Below are 20800 nucleotides of genomic sequence, written 5' to 3' on the forward strand. Positions count from 1 at the left end.
GAGCAAAAACAAGCGGCACGGCCGTACTATCCTTTTCTCGAAGCAGTTCAGGCCATTTTCTACCCCCTATAATTTTGTTATGGATAAAACTAGAAGCCTGAATTTTCAGTAACCAAGCAGGCATTATATAAATACGGTATATTTCAAATTTCCTTAAATTTGAACCAGTAGTTTAAGAATTATAACTAGTCAAAGTTTGTGAATTTTGTCACTGACTGACTGACTGACTGACTGATTGACTGACTGACTGACCGATCATCAAAACTCTAAGGCACTTCTAGCAGACATAGAAGCTTCAAATTTAGAATACAATTAGTGTTTAGCGTATAAATCAAGGAAAAACTAAAATATCCGTGTAATAATGGACGGATCGATAAATTTTTCGAAGTTTCGAGCATTATCCATTTTGTCGGCAAAATCGTCGCCAAGTCGCCAAATGGTCGCCAAGTTTGTCTCCAAGCTCTGGGATCACTGGCTCGGCATCCGACAGCACCCAATACAGATTACTGTAAAACGGTCTTTCTTATGATGTCACTATTTGCTCTGAGAAGCAAAATTACAGGTTTGTAACAATATCTAATTTGAAATAAATCAATTTGAAGCTGTGGAAGCTGCAAACGCAATGGGTGACTTTCAGAGAATCAATCTGGTAGAAGAAGAGCAATCTGATCTTCAAAGTATGATCGTAAAAAGTATCTTCGATATGATCACAAATAAAATGGACACAACTGTTAATAACTCTGACGTTTTACACTGTTTTGTGAGTGGAACTGGTGGCACTAGAAAGAGCTTTTTAATAAAAACTGAAAGTTTGGGTTAAGACGTATTTAAACAAAAAAAAGTGGCTGTTAGTGCTCCAACAGAAATAGCTGCATTCAATGTGAATGGATTGACTATACATAGACTATTGCAGTAGCTTGTAGAACACAAGCAAACACCGAAGTACAAGCCACTTTCTGGTGAAGTGCTCCAAGTTCTGAGATCAGATTTGAAAGAAGTAGTGTTGTTTATCATAGACAAAGTGTCGATGATATCCAATGTTACTTTAACACATATTCATTTACGCTTACCTGAAATATTCGACACAAGCGATGATCAGAATGGGTGGTTTGGAAAAAAAACATCTTGTAGTTTTCGGAGATCTCTTACAGCTTCCGCCGGTAAGAGAAAAGTCACCTTTTGAAAAACTACCAACTGCTGAAACTAATAAGTTGTTAGGATCCCTCAGGATACCGAATCTGTGGATTGAACTGTTCATATACGATGAACTGACAATTAAAATGCGACAGCTCAATGATTCTGACTTTGTTCAAATGCTAAATAGAATAAGATTAGATGTTGTTAGAGTTTTGACTCCCTCCGGTGGAGAAAAAGGGAAATTCTGTTCCCCTAACCAGATGTACTCGAGACGCCGACGCGGCGACATGTACATACTCTCTCTCCCGTCCTTTGTGTTGTGATGTGTTTGTGTGGTAGCTTAGAAATGTCCGTGTCCATAAATGTGTGAAAATAAACCTATGAAAGTTCAACTCCTGCTTCGTCATTTATGGAATTGTCATGCACTGACTGAACAGATGTGATTACACAAAAGGACCGCGACTTACTCTCGACTAGATTAATAACTCTAAAATCCAATTCAAATGAAAACAAATTAATTGAAATAATTGAACACCTCTCGAAACTTCCTGATGATACCGTTTGCTTATTACCTACAAAAAACATGTGTCAACAATTAAATACTGCAATGTTTAAATCTCTTCCACATCCCGAAATAAAACTTACAGCTGTAGATAGCATAGATTGCCCCAGATACCTCACAAAAAGAGCTCGTGAATGCATAAAAAAACATGAAGACGATGCTTCTACGACTGCTGGCCTGGAAGAGAATATAATTATAAAAATAGGAGCAAAAGTCATGTTAAGGCGAAATATTGACGTGAGTCTTGGTTTAGTTCAGGGTTCTATCGGTATAGTGCAAAGAGTAAAGGTTGATTCGGAAAATACAACAATAACTAAGAAAATATACATTACATTTAATAAAGAACATGTTTACGAGCTTAGTCCGGTCAAAATTAAATTTGAAATTGTTAATAGAGTTTATGTTCATCTCGAACAGTTTCCCATATGTATAGCCTATGCTATAATTATACACAACAGTCAGAGCCTAAATCTAAATAATGCACTGATGAATATCGGTCCTGCAGTATTCACATCCGGTCAAGCTTACGTGGCAATTTCGAGAGTTATAAGTCTGGACGGCTTACATCTAATAAATGTCGACTTTGGAAGAATTAAAGAGCAGGAATCCTCAATTTGTGAATACAACAGACTAAGAAGCATTTACCGTCCAGACTTGTCAAAAATTGTAACATCAAAGCTTACGAGAAAAACCCATAGAAACAGGAAGTGGGCTTTGAGAAAAACTGAAGCTGAAGCTCAAGATGTAGTACGGGAAAAGAAAAAGAGGAAGACTACATACAAAAATAAGAAAAGGACTATCTACAAAAAGAAATGAGATGCCATCAAAAACATAACGTGTAAAGAAAAACCAAGTCTCGCAACTCAGTTCTTCTATCGTAAAAAGTTGTGAGATCTATGTAATACCAAGTCGGTTCATTTATTCAGTCTCTACTTAAGGGTCCTTCTGTCTCAAGTTATTACGTAATTAGCTAACCTAACAACATCTTATAGTGACCATATCAATATTAAAAATCGTTTATGGTTTAAATAAATAGATTGACTTGGCAATCGCACTAAACAATCTAATTTTATATAATATGTTAATGTAATCTAATTTAATGTAAAGATGCATTGTGTTTTCATGCGATGGCAAAGTCAATCTATTTATTTAAACCATAAACGATTTTTAATATTGATATGGTCACTATAAGATGTTGTTAGGTTAGCTAATTACGTAATAACTTGAGACAGAAGGACCCTTAAGTAGAGACTGAATAAATGGACCGACTTGGTATTACATAGATCTCACAACTTTTTACGATAAAAGAACTGAGTTGCGAGACTTAGTTTTTTTTTTACACGTTATGTTTTTGGTGGCATTATATATATCATTAAAATTGTCTGCATTTTGAAACATTTTCTGAAAACTCCTGTCAAAAATTAATTTGGCTCTATGCATCATGGGAACTTAAAATTCATTGTAATCTACTAGGAAATATAACTATTCTCTCGCTTAAGAAGACGAAGGAATTTCCGAATAAATGCAGTTTGATGAAACAGAAAATTATACTATGTATTTTGATATTCTGTAAAATATTTTAATTGTGTTCTTTTATTTTAATGTCATCATACAGATAATCCAGACTTCATGATATGAATTTTTTTGAATAAATATAGTAAATGTGGAGGAGGAATAATATTATTAATCCACTACTAATATTGGCTTCAAAGGCGTAGGTGTAAATCCTTTCACCTGTCGGCAAAAGTTTCTTATCATCTTTTCTATCAGGAGATTTCTGTAACACACCATGTCGCGCATTTTAACGACGAAGACTGAAAATGCGCTTACCCTTGTTGCGTCTTTTTTTTTTTTTTTTTTTTTCACATGGAACAAACATGACAGTTTTAAACAGAGTGTTTGTTTTAACTTCTGTAATCTCATATGTCCCTTGTGTTACCTATTTTTCTAAGTATAAACACGTTTCTCTTGGTTCTACAAAAAGCTGCGACATGAAAGACAAAGATTAATAGACTGTCAAAAATAGAGAGTCTATATAATGCAGAATCATTCTTTTAACGAAATGGATTTAAAAGACATAATTTATTTTGGATATATTTTAGATAGGAGAGCATATCTGGGAACATTTTAAATGTCCAAATTTAAAAGAGTGAATCACCAAAAGTACTTATTGTTATGTATCTGAGAATATTCGTTTCTAAGCCAAACATTCAAATTTTAATCTATATTATAGCGAATCTATGGCATTCTGTCAAACTACGATACTACGAGAACAATTTAATGCAAGCGCGTACAAAATGCGACTATACCATATAGTCTTAAGTTCGTAAAAGTATATAGAAGAAAAGTATTTGAACATAAAATCATGGTATTCCAACAAATATAATATGTTCATGGTAAGATGTTCAAAATTTCCTATAAATGCAATAAACTCTATAACTCCATACTTTGTATAGCTCATAATTTTAAAAAATCACAAATTTTGAGTTCCACTTTCAAACTTGTTCCTTTTTTTTTTTTTTTTTTTTTTTTTTTTTTGCGTTTATGTTCTGGAAGTAAAATTTAAACAAGATGCTGGTTCTTGGTCTCGCCAAAGTGGCGCTCAGTATTCTACAATATAAATATTACATTTTGATCACATTGTATAATATTTCATTAACAACACAATATTAATTTAACATCATGATACAAATGCTTTTCCACTGGTCTGGTGCAGAGGTCTGAAGACAGATGCCCGATCCCCCGCTCAGGTGCAATCCTCGTCATCTGACTGGGAACCAAATGACGAGATCCGTTCCGAATAGCTCTTCTGTTGCCTTCAAATAGAATATTAATATAACTGAACTGTTATGAGCTATTCGGTTAGATATTGTAGCTCTATTAAAGAAAAGTGTAAACTTCTGATGTTGCTTCGCTTTTTTTTTTATCTGTCTAAATTATTTATTTTGATTCATTCATTTATTATTATTAATTAACTATTTTATTTATTTAATTAATTTTTTATTCCTTAATTATTTATTTCTAATTTTATTTGTACTTGTTTTTTATTTGTTTATGTTTATCAAAATTAAAAACATTTTTTTAAAATAAGAGCTATTTTTTATCTTTTTAAATATTAGCTTAAATTAACAGAATTACTCGAAAAAAATATTTTCAAGTTTTTTTTTAAATATGTATAGTATTTTTAAAGCAAGAAATATTTTATGTAAAATACTATGATACTTATCAAATAGAGTTTTATTTTTAATTGGAGCGAGAATACTAATTGCACCAACGGTATATGAATTTCGTTGTCTTTGTTCAAACGAACAGTTCTCAAAGCAATTTTTAAAACTGCAGATAGTTAATTTTTTCAAAGTTATTAATACATTTTAAAGAATTGGACTAATAGGAACAACGATTAGAATTTTAATATGATATTTTCAGTGATTGAAACGACAATACTCAAGAGAAAATAATTTTTTTCAAGCGGCAAAACATGATTTTCAATAAATTCATTCATTAAAAAGTAACAATTTTGAAAACAAATTTTCTGATTTCACCTTTTAATTTTATCGCATTTGTGAGCAAAATTTGTAGAAAATTGATTAATTATTTTTGATTTGTGCAATATATGAATTTTTATTATGAATTTCACTTTTATTCTGAAAAAAAAAAAAGAAAGAAAAGAAATGAGTCAAACTTAAGCGACGACCTGTAGGGATTGAGTGAGTAACTGAATTCTTAGCAGGAGGTCTTTTCCGAATGAATCACACGACAAAATAATAATAATAACAGTAACCCCAATGTATCATTCTTCCTTCAGTCCCTTCCGAACCTAACAAAATCCATCTCTGAAGTTGAATACCTATCTGACGGATTTCCCGCAAGGGAAGAGGTCCTCCCCCCACCGCCCCAAAAAAGATGAACCGCGGTTTGGCGGATCTTCAAGTCATCCCGCGAAAACGGGTGGAGAAAAGAACCAAGACGAAATAATGATAAAAAAAACTGAGGAAACGAAAGAAAAAAAATAAAAAACAAACCAGAAGGAAAACACACAACACGGTGTTGTTGCGACGCGTAGAGGAAACCCCCTCCCCCTTCCTTGCCTCCGATTCACAACCAATCCACACACGACTCTCCTTCCTAACACAGACGACCCACGTCGTTCGAACACAGAATATTCCAATTCATTCAGCTCTTACTTACAGACCTGCCGAGCTAAGGGAGAGTTGTTTTTCGTGTCGCTTGCAGCGTGTTCGACTAAGTGGACCGCCGACGAGCGGACCGAGTGGGTTATGGCGGCCGCCCCTTAGGGCGGCTCCCGAAGTATGATCAGCTTGCCGGGGCTGCACCGGAAAGCGAGGATTGGGACGCGGATAAGGACTTGGATTGTCATCTTAGCTGCCCTGTTCCTCGCAACACAAGCCGCACCGTTGGTAAGAGGCCCCTCTTTTACCTTATACAGTAGTGACATAATTTAAGTTTTTGTTGAGCAGACCTAGTAACCTGTTTTAGTGTTGCGTTAAATGTTAGACTCACGTTTCCAATAAGACATTTAATAAATGAGTGATGTCTTTTGGGACATATCGTGACTTAATGTCTTTGCCTTCCAATAAATACATTTGAAAGAAAATTGATTTTCTGCGTATTTGTAAATGAATCAGTATTGCTCTCGAATTGTAAAACGTGTTTTCCATACAGGAGGAAAAACTCTCACGTTTTTCTCCCTGTTTTTCTATAACGTTTTTTAACTACTAAAATTTTGTCGGCGAATCAGTGTCCTAATGGTCAGTTAAATACGAAAACCACTTGAAACGTAAAATTAAAATACTGAGGTTATAATTACTTTTATATTTAAAATATGTAATACTATAATCTTATGTCGTTTTCTACATGTAGAATGACTAAAACATATATTTCAGGAGGTTGAAAAAAATACTCAAAAAGTATTTGTAACTCAAAAATTAAAACTGAATCGAAATGCTGTCTTTTTTGATAAACATTTTGTTATATAATTTACTTTATTTTTAGACCTAAAGGCAAACTGCCAAATATATATATATATATATTTCTTGAATTGACTTTTTAAAAAATTCATTGGCTGTCAGAAAATTTTCAAAACAACAACAACACTTTTTTCTTGTGGGTTTGTTGACTTAATAACTTCAAATGAATCTAATTTCGCCAGGCATTATATTCCTCTTGAAGAATATAAAACTTCACATAAGTTTAAGGTTTAGTTAAAAATAGTTTTGGCAATAACAGTTAGCAATGAAAAAGATAGTTAACAGTTAAAAATAATTAAAATTGGTTTTAAAGTTTCTCATTAAGTTTTTCTTTTCTCCCTGGCTCAAACTAAACTTTCATTTTTGAATTTTGAGCATTTTGAGGAATTAAAACTTTTGTTATATTAAAGTGACTTAAATATTACAGAAATGAGGGGAAAAAATCAGTCACCCAATACTTCAACTATAAATTTCATACTTGACGCATTACCCCAATTTCAGTTTTCATTTAACATTTCCTCTATAATTTTTTTATTATGGCTTTTAATGTTGGAAAAACAATATCTACATCTCATAGGAATAAGATCTTTCAGGTTTCTGGGTTTCTTAAATGTTTTATATCTGAAAGAAATCTATTTTTCTTCTACTTCTTCTTTTTTTTCTTTTTCTCATTTAAGCTGCTGTAATACTTGTATACATACTTTAATATTTTCTCATGGATGTTCTTATTACAATATTTTTCATATGTAAAAAAATTTCTTAAGAAAGTTTTTTTTAAAGTTTGTAAAGCTTTGTCGTTCGCATCATAGACTTCTTTAAATGAAATATCCCCAGCCTTCTTGCATCTAAATATTTATGTTCCGTACATCCTTTATACGAAATAATCATTTTAAGTAATTTCCCACTTTCAGTTTGAAGGAGACGGTGCATTCCATAAGTTTTCTTCTACTTGAAATATAAAAATATATGAAAATATAAACACAAATAGAACAAGACAGTCGTTCGTTGTGTAGCGAATGTCCGTATCTTACTGAGATTAATTTTTAAAATTCGACCATTTCCAAAATTTTACTTTTCAATTCAACTTATGACCATTTCAGATGTATTTATTATAGTGTAGCGAATTTCGTTATCCAGAAATCTAATGTGGGCCTAACATCTGAAATGCAGCTTAAACTCAGTCTTTTTCGGCACATCTCGGTTTTTTATGTCACACAAATAGACTGCGGGGGCTTTGTATTAAGGTCTCAGATTCAGGACCAGATAATTACAGATTCGAAATTGGATTCCACATAGTTCCGCCAAACGCATATATATATAAGCTTGATACCTGTTACATTCGACGTCGATCGTCAAAAGTTCTTTCATTGATGTGGCATAGAAATTTGGAAAGGAGAATGCTTACTCAGATGTCGTCCACGTTATCTAAACACAGTACTTACATTCGAGGAAAATCTAAATGTCCTTCGCGTTTTAAAATCTTCTAATTGCTTCGAAATGGACGCTAAGGAAGCTAAATCGTACTAGACTGACTCGCTAAAGATATTGAAAAAAAAAAAAAAAAATCCTACCGTTTCCTAAATTTTTTGAAATTTGTGATGAATAGAGAAATATAACTTTCCAAATTTCAGAAATATTCAGTTTAGAGAAGAAAGCGGACTTTAAATGTAATGCTTTGAGGTTTGTTGATCTGTCCGTATTTTTTTTAAAAAAAAGATGCGAATTTTTATTTTTAATTTTTTTTCCACCAGTTGCAACTCATTTCATTTCGTTATTAATTGAATAATACGCTGGATGTAAAGATTAACGGATAGAGTCTTTGTGTTAGTGAGGAAACAATGGCCTTGACTGGAAATAAGGAGCCTTGTTTTCATCCCCAACCTTTAGCTTAAAATAGTTAAAGTAATTTTATTTTAAATTGCCTTCGGGGGCATTATACGCCGGATAACAGGGAGTCTAGAGATGAAAGTCCTCAAAGTTTTGAAATAAAATGCGAATTGTTTCATTCATAGAGATTGCATTGTGATTGCTAATAATCTTTACCACCGATAGAGAACTACAATGTTACTACTGATTTTTTTTTGAAGATTGGCCCCAACTTTCTATGAAATAGCTGTAATAAGTTATCGTTTTCTTTTTGCTGTTATTTTCTGAAATGAGTATAACCCGTTGTCCGATTATAATTAAATAAATTGTGTTTTTAATTTCAGTCAATATTGCAACATAAATGTATTTCGGAGAATAACATTTTATTTGTATCAAATATTTCCTCGAACTGAGTGATCAGATGGCTCATGTAAGATCAAATCAATAAGTCCCTATTTTTTAAAGAACACTTACGTGAATAGAATACTTCTTGTCTGACAGTTTGACAGAGTTTGACTTTTCGAACGAGGCGCCGAACTATGAACCTCAAGACTTATAGCTGTGGAATTCTCCGCGAGTTCTTCATCCGGTTCGCTTAAAAATAAATGGGGAAGTTTATGGATGCATTCCAAGATGGCTAACAATGGAAAGGCGCGCAGTCTTCTGGTTGAGCGGGCGGAAAGATAGGTGCCGGATACGATTCCGGGAATCACATCACCTGGCTGATGCATCCGGCAAGCGAGATGGATGGAATGGGAAACTGGGAAGTCTGACGCTTGATTGTTCGGAGTCGCGTGATAAAGTGTACCTAGATGACTGACCGTGTGTGACTTTTTGACCTATCGATTTACTCCCGACACTGCTCGGTTAATATGACAGAGCTCTTAAAGACATTTTACTATCTCATGACCCGGGGTTATGAAATTCTTTTTATTCAAATATCTTTTAGATAAATAAAAATTAATAAATTAATAAAAAAGTGCATGTTAACTGAAAAAAATGAAACTTCTATTTAGCGAATTTTAATGAAATACTTTTTGTTAAAATTTCCAGATTATGACCACAATGACCGCCTTGATAAGAGAAACTAATAATTGCTGCTCTGTAGGTTTCGACGTTCAAATAGCATTCTACCTATTCGTTTTAGAATCATATTCTAAAGTTCTAGAGGCTTTTAAAGTATGGCAAACCAGATTTGTATTATAAAGTACATTTGGTAAAAGAACTTATATTGTACCACTATATAATTTTACTGATCGGCTGGTTTGCTAGAGATATATTGGTTGTATTAAATATCAGTTTAACCCTCCAGCTGCTTATCCCGCGATTTCCGCGGGTTGGCAATCTGCGCATTTTCTATTGCCTCCCGCATTTTTCGCAGAGTAGAGTGTTTATTTTTACGATTACAGATTTTTATTATATAATATTATTATCGTGTAACATAGTGTCAATTCACTTTGTTTGAAAAATATTTGAACTCATTTGGCAAACAACGCATCTAAATAGTGATTTTAAAATCTACGCAGTCAGAGGTTTAATCGTTTAGATATAGTTTCATTCCGTCAAACGGTCAGAAATTAAAACCCTGTTATTATAATGTCTTACATATGTTCTGTTCATTGTCTGTGTAACCTTTTTAATGAATATTAGTCTTATGACATCATAATACTAATGAAATTGGAAATATGCAATCCATTTGTCTTCTAAATTACGTGCAGTTGTACCTTCACTTTTGCATTTGTCTTGTAAACTACACATACATATTAAACCGAATCCTTCTTCTTTAGCTTTTAATAATGGAACAATAAACCACGCGATTAAACATCTGATGAAACAACGAAAACGGTTTGAATTTCAGGGAAACAATATAATCTATTGTTACAGATTAGGAAAAGAAAATATTTAAAAAAAAATTGTCAAAATCCAGGAAAAATTTGCTCAACCATTCAACTGGAATCATTAGAAAAGCAATTCAGCTCAATTTTTAATTAGTTAAAATTGTGGTTGAAATTTCAAAAAATTTTCCTTCTAGGTGCGCAGTTTCATGTTTCAAAGCATACATGTGCCAATTTTAATAGCCCTAAGTCAAATGCTTTAGCTCCTAACGCGCCAACATGCCTAGAAACACACACACACACATGCATTCACCTTCACCCTTAGTAGAGCTGAAAGTCAAATCATATAGTAAAAAGCATGTAGGGCTGTGTAATATCAGTTTCAAACTGAAAATGTTTTCTCTTTTTACATTGAATTTAAAAATTTCTTGTAATACTGAACAATTGATTAACAATTTAATTATGTAATAACACTTAAATAAAAATGATGTTAAAAGCTTATTTCTTTAATAGATATTCAAAAAGTAAAAAAGATATTATTTTTTCACTTTAATTGATAAAATAATTAATAAGACTAAAATATAAAGATGGATTACTTGTGAATGGACCCATCAAAAATAATTTATACCTTTATAGCGAGTGTGTTGTGATCTTCTAATGAACTGCCCGGTTTTAAATACACTATTTTTAATCTACACAAACACAGCTACACTACAAAATTTACAAACACACATAGACAATTAAGTTGAAGAAAATAGTATGGTGGAGGGATTCCACCGGTTCCAGCCGAAAGCAGTCGGCGTTAGCGCAAGGGTTGCGCATGGGAAAAAGTAGACCTCAGGATGCGGGTCTCCCGTTCAACTGCTTGTCTGTAAACGCCACAAGGGGCTTCTGTAAAACGACACAAGGGGGAGCTCTCTGCTCAAGGGGAAAAAGAGGTGCTACACCTTACACTTTTCACAGAATTATGAATATTGTTTCGTATCGTACAAATCATGTACTTATTCAATGGGAAAGCTTCAAAATTTTAATATTTAATGGATAGATAACCAGATGGACTCATACATAAACTCATAGGTAACAATAAATTGCATGTTTAGAACTAGCAGGAATCTTTTTTTTTTTCGGCTTATACTTATATTAAATTAAATTAAAATAAATATAGATTAAATTAAAATCGGTTTTTTATTATGTAGCTAATGGAGAAAAAAAAAGTTGGTTTTTTCAATACAGCTGTAATTTATCATTCAAGATTAAACAAAAAAAAAAAAAAAAAAAAAAAAAAAGAAAGAAAGAAAATTGTAAATTTTTTTTTTGATGACTCCGAATTTTTTTATTATTATCTTCTTTACAAACATGGGTTTATTTGGTTTCAAATTGATATCTTGAACTCAAGTATCAAGTTAATGTTTAATTGAGTATTTTTTCAAGCAAGAAATTCTTAAAAAAATATATAGATATCTAAGAATGTACTTTTCTTTATTTACCTGATTTTAAAGTTCAGATTATTTTGTTTAATTACTAAAAAGTTTTTCCCCCGCCGTTACAGAAATACTTAAAAATACGAATTACTTAGAAAAAAAAATGATTCTGACTATCATAAATATTTACAAATTGATTTTAAAGACCGTGCTGCTACGAAATCTATTTTCGTAGATTAATTTTTATTCAAAAACCGTTGCAGGAACCAATTAAATTTTCAACAGTTTATCTGATTTCCCTTTTTAACATTTCAGCTATGACTAATAGATATTTATATACATTGCACATTTTATCAACATTTGATATTCTTTGAAACTGAAAGGCAAAACTAATGAGCAAGTCTTGGAAAAAAAGATATTAAAATCGTTTGCAAGTAATATTCGACGGATTCAGTTTCGAGAACCTCCCACTGTCTCCTTGAGAAATGCCCAAGCTGACAACGCGCAGCCTACACGCCGACAGCTTCACCTCCTTGTAAATTACTTGATTAGCTCTATTCTGCTTCTCAAAAGAAGTGTTTGGCAAGGGATTCTTACGTAAACTCACGTATGTCAAATACGTAAACAATTCGGAAACAGTGTTGTTTTTTAAAGAAAGTTGCTGAAGCTTTTTTTTTTCTTCTTTTTTTGTACTTGCATGTTAATTTAAATACAAATCTTTTTTCCTCTTTTTTTTTTAAATCTTTTTTACATGAATCAGGAATTATTGTTAATTATTAGGTTATTTTTTAAAATTAATTTCATTTTTTTTTTCAATTTACACTGATTGTCAGTCGCTACATTTTATTTTCATATCTCTTACTATTTTCTCAAAATAAATAGATTCAAAGGCAAAAGGGACAAACCCTGTCTGACACCGTCACCACATTTTGATGAAATACAAATTTAAGATATTTTGTTGCATGACAAGATGATTCCCACATTGAGAGCGCGGAATTTGTTTGACTCATATTGAGTTTTATATGAATCTGGCCCTGTTAACTATCTGGCGGTAGGATGCTTCATTTGACGCAATAACCCAGTCTTTTACAGCCATGCGAATGAAAATCTCAAGAAACTAAATCTCTGTTTGATATGCTAATGAACGGAAGAGGCTCTATTAGGACGCAAATGCGGAGTGAATGAGCTTGTAGTAGGATAGGTCAGTGTTCTAATAAGACGGGAGGGAGCACAGCATTACAAATACTTCTTCCGTTTTCCGCAGCGGAAGGGAGATATTAGTAGTAGACGTACTGCCCCTATCAACGCCCTCATAAAGATAATGTTTCCGCTTTTTGCAACTCGACTGAATAGGAAACAAACCGGCAATGGCGAAAATACAATTTCAAATTTGTTTTGTAATTCTCTAGGTCGGTGTTATTCCGACAGTAATTGTTCATGATGTTGGGCAAACCGATATAAGGCTAACCGATATATTGTTCGAATGTGCAAATCCGAAATAAAGATTAGAAGTTTTTAGGTGATAATTTAGTTGATATTAATTCATTTGTTTCAACTTGTCGAGTTTTGTGGCCAACGATATGATTGGAAATAAGACGCATTTGTCTTTTAAAACTAAACAAAAATGGTGGAACAAAGTTTTTTTAATGGTGAATTATTCGTAAAAATAATCAAACACCTATATCCCTAATCTGATGGCTTATCATTAGATAAGAAGAATGGGGTCTTCGTTCTGTTTCAAATATGCTACAACGTAGAAGAAATGCACTGAATATGAGTAACTGCGTTGAATACTTAGAATATTTTTTTTATTGTTATTAGTGTAATAGTTACTTATTTTTACCTATCATTAAGATTTTTAAAAAATGTTATTATGGACATCTTTACATTATTAAAAACTGAAGCCGAAATGCTCTGTATATAGTGTTGGCTTGTTCTTAATGTCTCCGTTTCCGGCCCTGATAGTACAAGGTTGGGGATTTGATTCTCTCAATAGGCTCGTGCAATATTTCTATGAAATATGCTATGCAAATTATCTCTTCTCTTCCTTTTATAACTCTTACTTGAAATAGAACGACATCTAATATATTTCTTTAGCGATCTCTAAATTCGTAGTGATTTTGGTAAACATAGATTCTTTGAAAGAGACACAATTGCTTTTAATACGCTAGTACTGTCCTTTTCCAAGATTTTTCAATGATGCCACAGATTGAGAGAACAAATTATTTATTAAATAATTTAATTTGAAATAAGAAAAAAATTCATATTTTGCTCTCTTGGCATTTTATTTTGAAACTGTTTTCTATATCTTAACTAGTTTATATATAGGATATCATTTAATTATAATAACACATCCCGCTATTTTAAGGACTTGTTTGTATTGCCATTTCACTTTTCAAAAATTGTTTGCAAAATATCGGAAAGTAAAGATAATGCGCCTGAAACGGAGTGGATTTTTTTCCTAGTCCATCCTACAATTCTAGTTTCTATTTTTATCATTCACTTCCGGTTCGCCTGCTTCGTTACTTATATTTGAGCTCAGAGCATTTAAGCAAATTTAAAAACATACACGTATTTGTTAACATTTTCACTAAGTCAACATACTCGTGCTAATAGATTCAAAAGCCTCGACTGAAAACATTGCCGTGTCTGTTTATTGTGCTTTATATCACAGGGATTTTATAAAACGCAGTAATACATTGACGAAAGAAATTTTCAACGAATACTTTTCAAAGTAAATCTTTCTTTAACTGCATCTTCATTTCAAACTTTGCTTTTTCTAATTTTAAGATAGAGAACTACAGTATTTTATAATGTGAAACGTAAATATATTTCACAAAAACTACTAATGTTTCAGTAAAGGTAAAATAATTACGAAAGAAAATTATTGTATAAAGTTTTGATCTTGTATTTGGCATCCAAATAAAATAACTGTTGTGCGGAAATAACTCCTTTTTATCTACAAGGTTTTGTTACATAAAACTACGTAGTAGATACGATGAATTTTGAAAATATCATTTACATTTTTCTAAGAGACTAACTTCAAATATTTGTTCATCACATTAGGAAATTTTCCAAGATGATCATAATATTGATATTTCGTTGATTTAAAATATTTCATAAAAATTTACCAAACAATAACTTTAAATCATATTTTCTTCATTAATGCTCTACTATAATATTTTCTACTTTTGTGAATATGGATTGAGAATAGATCAAAAGTAGAAGGAACTTAAGAATCTCTTATTTATATCCTAATTTTTCTGAGTCATTTATTGGTTGTTTTCTCAAAAGAATAATTTCAAACATCATTCACAAAATTAATAAGAAAAATTGCATATGTTTAAAAACATCACCAATTATTTTCCTACTAAGAGCTTTTACGTTTCTTCTAAAATTATTTATTCCTTCATTTTTTTTTCTTTTTGATCTTTATCCTTTTATAAAATCGGAGTATTCAAGAAATGAAACGTGCCTTATACTCATTCAACTGAACATCTTTAAAAAAAAAACGGTGCCATTTTTCATGAGTCAAATCACGTAAACAAAATAAGGAAATTAAGAGTTCGCGTGGGATGGCATCAACAGAAGTGGTGGGAAGACATGAACTGTCAGTCTGCATCTTAAGAATTGTATTGAAATGGCTTAGCTCAAACAACACGTTAATAAAATATCAAAAGGATTTTTTTTGAAAATAAATTAGTTGAAAATTTTTGTCTGAATTAATGCATGACACGCGGCAAATTGCCTAAAAGTAGTCTCAAAATCTTTTGTTAGCTATCCGTGATTATATTCTATTATTCTCCTCAGAGTTTCGATAAGTATGTTCCTTGAAACAAGCATTTACTTTACTGTTATAGTACAAAAACACAGAATTAAAATCAATTAAAAAAAAACTACATAAAATTTTGTAAAGCCACACTGCTAAGCTTCGCAAATCGCTTAAATGCTAGGTTTTCGCATGTTCCATTTGAAATTGTTCTTATCCCCCCCCCCAAAAAAAAAATCAACATATTTCTGTAATAAATAATACAAACTTAACTTTCGTCATTTGAATTTTTAAATAATCTTGAATCGACTTATTGAATAAAACTTATAAAATTAGTCAGTTTGAATTCCACATGCTGTTGAGCTCTTAGTGGCTTGGTATTAGGTTCAGGCTTGGGAACCGGAGGTTTCAGGTCCGAGATCCGATTCCACGAAAGAACCGTCGTGTAAGAGAGCCTGGAGCACATTAAGTCGCCGGGACCAAAAGTTATCCCATTAGTTTGGTGTAGAAGTTTGGAGAGAGGGTGCCAGCTCAGGATCCGTCGTTCAAAATTACTCAGGACAGCGGTTCAAAATGACGCGGTCCGTCCCAAAATAGCCCTAGTTTTTCTTTAAAACGGGGCGCTAATATAACTAAACTAAACCAAATTTCACTACAAACTTTCTGTATATGCTAACATTCTTTGAATCTTTTATCGAACCCAAATAAAAAGAAAAGGATTTATTAAAAACTATCAGGAGAACTGTGATAACTTCAAACTTTATGCAAATGATCTGAAAGCGTGTTATTATCATCCTTTAAATTTAAAAAAATTATTTGAGCCATTCAATCTCCAAAATAAATGATAAGAATAGTTTTTCTTCCAGAAACAATAGAACTTTTCTCGAAACTCCCAGGCAGATTCGAAAACTGTCGTAAGCAGCAACTCTAATGAATATTCCGTAACGTAATGAAGAGTTTGACATCGACCTTCCACCAATATATTTCAGTGAAGGAATTACTCTTGTCCGGTGCCGGGTACATTTATGTTTATCATGGTGAAGGCAAATAACTCCGTTAAACCCAACCAGCCTTGAATTTTAATCCACAAGATCCCAATTAGTGAATGGATGTACCGTTTAAAGTGACAACACGCTGCCGCCGGTGTCCAGTCGGGGCTCATTAGTATACGATGGCGTGGGAAAATGAGAGCGAACAATTAATGGATGGTAGCGGCCCTTTTGTTCTTTTATTTTTAAAGCCACGCCTTTTCACCTCCCCTCCCCTCCCTTCCTTTATTTGTTTTCGGTCAGAGAAATTTGCAGCTCAGAAGTTTGATCTCTTTGTGTCTTCTGTTCTTATATCCAGTCTGGCCTAATTGCATGCGATGTTAAAGAAAGTACTGGAATCTATGAAAGAATTTTTGCTTCTTTTTCTTATTGAAACCTGTAGTCTTAGATAATACCTGTACAACAGATACAATCTGTAATTCAGAAGGAAAAAAAAAATTTTTTTAAAGATTATTATTAATTACGAAATTTACTTGTGACAGCTAAACTATTTATATTTGATTTCAAATCTTTTTTAAAGTTACTTTATTTTTCGCACTATTTTTAGAACATCCTTTTGAATTCATCAGTCTGATGTCTGAATTATCAGTCTATAATGTCTGCCTGTCAATCTATGTCAGACATCATAGACTGATAGGCAGATTAGTCTTACTATTTGATACAATATTTAAAATGATTGGGAACACTAGATCAAATAAGAGACTATGCTGAAATGCTAGGAATGATGTAGATAACCGTGCTGCAGTTTAATAAAAATTAGTAATAATTAAATTTTTAAAATGAATTGTGAAAGCTGATTAAACGAAAGAAAAAACGATTTATGCTTTGGTATTGTTTACTTTTTATGCCATCTTAAACTTTAAAAATAAAATAACTTTTCACATTTTTTCTGGGGAATTAGATATTTTTTTTTTTTTTTTGTAATATAAAATGGAAAGATACATTTGGAATCGATATAAGCAAAAATGTTAAATTTTTCGCATGTGCATTTATTTTTACATATAAACTTAAAAATGAATGAAATATAATTTCTGCACATTATTGTGAAAAAAATTTATGCTATTTAAGTGTTCAATTCATTTTTGAACAACCAGATTATAATTCTAAATAATTAACTCCAGTTCCGTGAAGCAATTTAACAACTTAGCACTGCAAAATAAGAGGTTTATTATTATTATTTGCATTCAAATATCTTGCTGCAGTTTCATCTTAAAAATATGTGAATAATAGACTGTTACGCGTATACAAAAGCTTTACTTTCTGCGTATCTTTACAATTTTTTCCTCAGTTTTATCCTGTTGAATCAACCATTGTCATAATTTCCCATTTATAACCTCTGAGCACTTATTTCATTCCGTGTTTCCCATTATGTACCATTTCATTCTCTTATACGCTTTTATTAAACTTAATTTGTTTCATGTTTATAAAGGTAGAATTTCGTAATCATTTTTCCACATGTTTCTTGGTGGAAAGCTTTGAAAATTCCTGTTTTTGTCTATTCTGAGTGGTAATTGTCTATTATAATATCACCAGAGCTTAGTTATTAGTTAATTGGCTAATAATTAAATTTTGGCACCATATATGTGGTTCCAATTTCTAATGAATTTTTAAAAAATACTGATTGAAAAATTCGATAATACTTTTGAAAAAGAATTATAATTTCAATGTCAAAAAGTAAAACATAATTTCGATCGAAAATCGATAATTTAGACGAATTTTTAGCATAAAAAATTAATTTAGCATAAAAAAAATATTTTAAAAACTATTATTTTTTAATTTTTATTTCATAGCTTTAGCCACTTGCCTTATTACAGTCTTTTTGTAATACTTTGACATTTGTGTCTGTACGTAAAGTACATATCCTTGAGTACATTATTGTGTATTAGATTGAACCAATTAATGATTGCTAATTCAAGTTCAAATCTTTAATGAATCTTTCAATGAAATTTTTCAAATGAAAATTTCAAAGATGCAAAGAAAATCGATAAAAAAATAGAATGTCTTTTAATACAAATGAATTTTTATTTAAAATATAATAATTAATTATTAAAGAAAATATTTTTGTATGGAGGATAGCATTTAAAATTTCATTGAACAAATCAACATTAGAGAAAATAATTTTTTCCTTTTCGTAAGAGAATTGAGAAGGAAATGTGAAATTAAATTTCTGAAAATTTAAAATCATAGAAAATTTTAAAAATAACTCTCAGAAATATATATATATATATATATATATATATATATATATATATATATATATAATCGTTTAAATGACAAACAAAATCCAACTTTTATGAATCATGATACAAATTGCTCGGTTTCTGCAATAAATTAAATTCTTTACGCATTAAAAATGCATTATATTCTTAATTGTAAACTTTTTTTAATCAATTCAACATTGTCATTACGTGTCTTTGAATCGTATAATGTACAGTTTAATTAAACATTGACGTAAAATGTTTTCAAAGGAAATCTGAAATTTAAGGAAATTTTTTCTATTCTTACTTGTTCCTTATTTTCCTGCCTCAAATAAAAAATCTGTGGAAAGAAATTTACTTTTTTTCAGTAATTTATACAGAATCGTTTCCTATTTATGAAAGTCATGCTTTTTACTCCTTTATTTTTGCCTTGTATGAGACTGCAGTGATTATGTTCCATTAAAGAAAGCTATTGTGAAATAAGATAGTGTAAATTTATCTTCCAAAAGTTATCCAAGTTTAAAACAAACAATATGTTTTCATTCATCTTTTGAACAATTCCATTACATTCAGATGCGATAAATTTATTTGTTTTATTATTAACAATGTCAAACAAAAAAATTAGTATTAAGCAAATTTGAAGCGCTTGTGTATTCAATTTTTTTTTTTCGCTTAGAAAATAGCTTTAAAAACTTTTTTTGTTGTTTTTAAATCAGCGGAAGTCGTCTCTCCAAAACTGTCTCACATGCTCTCTGTAAAGATGTTATACCAGAGAACGCCTTGCGTGGCATTGGCAAACACTAGTTACGAAATTTTAACCTTTGACGAGAGTTTAAAATTTTTACTGAATCGATTGTTGTCATCATTGAAGAGTCATTTGGCGATTAAGCCCTGGCATGCGTTAGTAGTATCCAAAATTCGAATGAATGCTTTAGAGACTTATTTCTCAACCGATTGGAACAAAGATTTGACTCAAAACTGCATTTGTCGTCACAAAATCCCATACCAGAATTGATATATTCGAGTCATTGCATTTTTGAATCATCTCTTTTACTTCTTTCTGAAAGTAAAGATCTACAGAAAACCAACCCGTTCTTTGATTTGGCTCAAAATATGACAGGTATCTTCTACATTGTGTATGTAAAATCTGTGTAAGGAATTTTATCTGTCTAGCTTACTTCGTTTTGTAAATATCGTGATATTCGAACAGCTGGACTTCCTCTGAACAGATATTACTCAAAATTTGATTTTCGAATACTATTAAGGCAATACGCATACTATAATAATACTATAAGCATGCAAGGCTTTCTCTGGATAACATTATTATTACAGAATATGCAAGAAAGTTTTTGGGAGACCACACCAGCTGGTTACACTTCGGCTGTGTTTGGTAACGGACAATATCCGGAAAAATGAGTAAATAGAGCAAAGACGGTTTTTCATACTAGCGTATTTGCCGTCTGTGAGAAATAATTTGCTCTTTTAATGACAAGCAAATAGCGATCTGTTTTCTACCATGTTGAGTCATGTATCATCGAGGGGTGTGTGTGCGCTTCTCGTTTCCAAACACACCGCAGGTTGTTTGCGGAAAGCTTTCCTCTGGCGCCGACGACTCAACGACCTGCGGTTGTCGAAGTTGCTATTTCTACTAAAGGGTGGCTCATCTTCAAAGCAAAAAAAGAGTTGTGCCACGCGAACGCTTTAGATAATGGAACTCGAGATGCATCAACTTTGAGTTGTCCAAGTACGATTTCAGTGGCTTGCTTCAAGCGTCGTTGTCTAGACGACCTCCCCTTTTTTTTTTCTCCCTGAATAAATTATTACATTTCTATTTTTAGAAAACATTATTGCAGATGCTGCATGGCATAAAGAAAAATGCATTAATATAATGAGTGAAATTCAGCCGTGGCTATAAGGTAATAACAACAAGAGGACTGTAAATTTATGCAGTTGTCGTTTATTAGATTATTCTCTG

The 20800-nt window shown here is 31.8% G+C and overlaps 1 protein-coding gene across 1 annotated transcript in view; it reads left to right on the forward strand.

Annotated features, from left to right (window-relative positions):
• Positions 1 to 5821: 5821 nt before the first annotated feature.
• The window catches only part of LOC129977824 (matrix metalloproteinase-2-like), a 77600-nt gene continuing 62621 nt past the window's right edge, over positions 5822 to 20800 (forward strand). The window contains exon 1 of the mRNA XM_056090588.1: positions 5822 to 6117. Coding sequence (XP_055946563.1) covers positions 6010 to 6117 — 108 coding nt within the window. The 5' untranslated portion in view covers positions 5822 to 6009. The remainder of the gene's footprint in view (positions 6118 to 20800) is intronic.

This window comes from Argiope bruennichi, chromosome 1, assembly GCF_947563725.1.
Source record: "Argiope bruennichi chromosome 1, qqArgBrue1.1, whole genome shotgun sequence".
Classification (NCBI taxonomy): domain Eukaryota; kingdom Metazoa; phylum Arthropoda; class Arachnida; order Araneae; family Araneidae; genus Argiope; species Argiope bruennichi.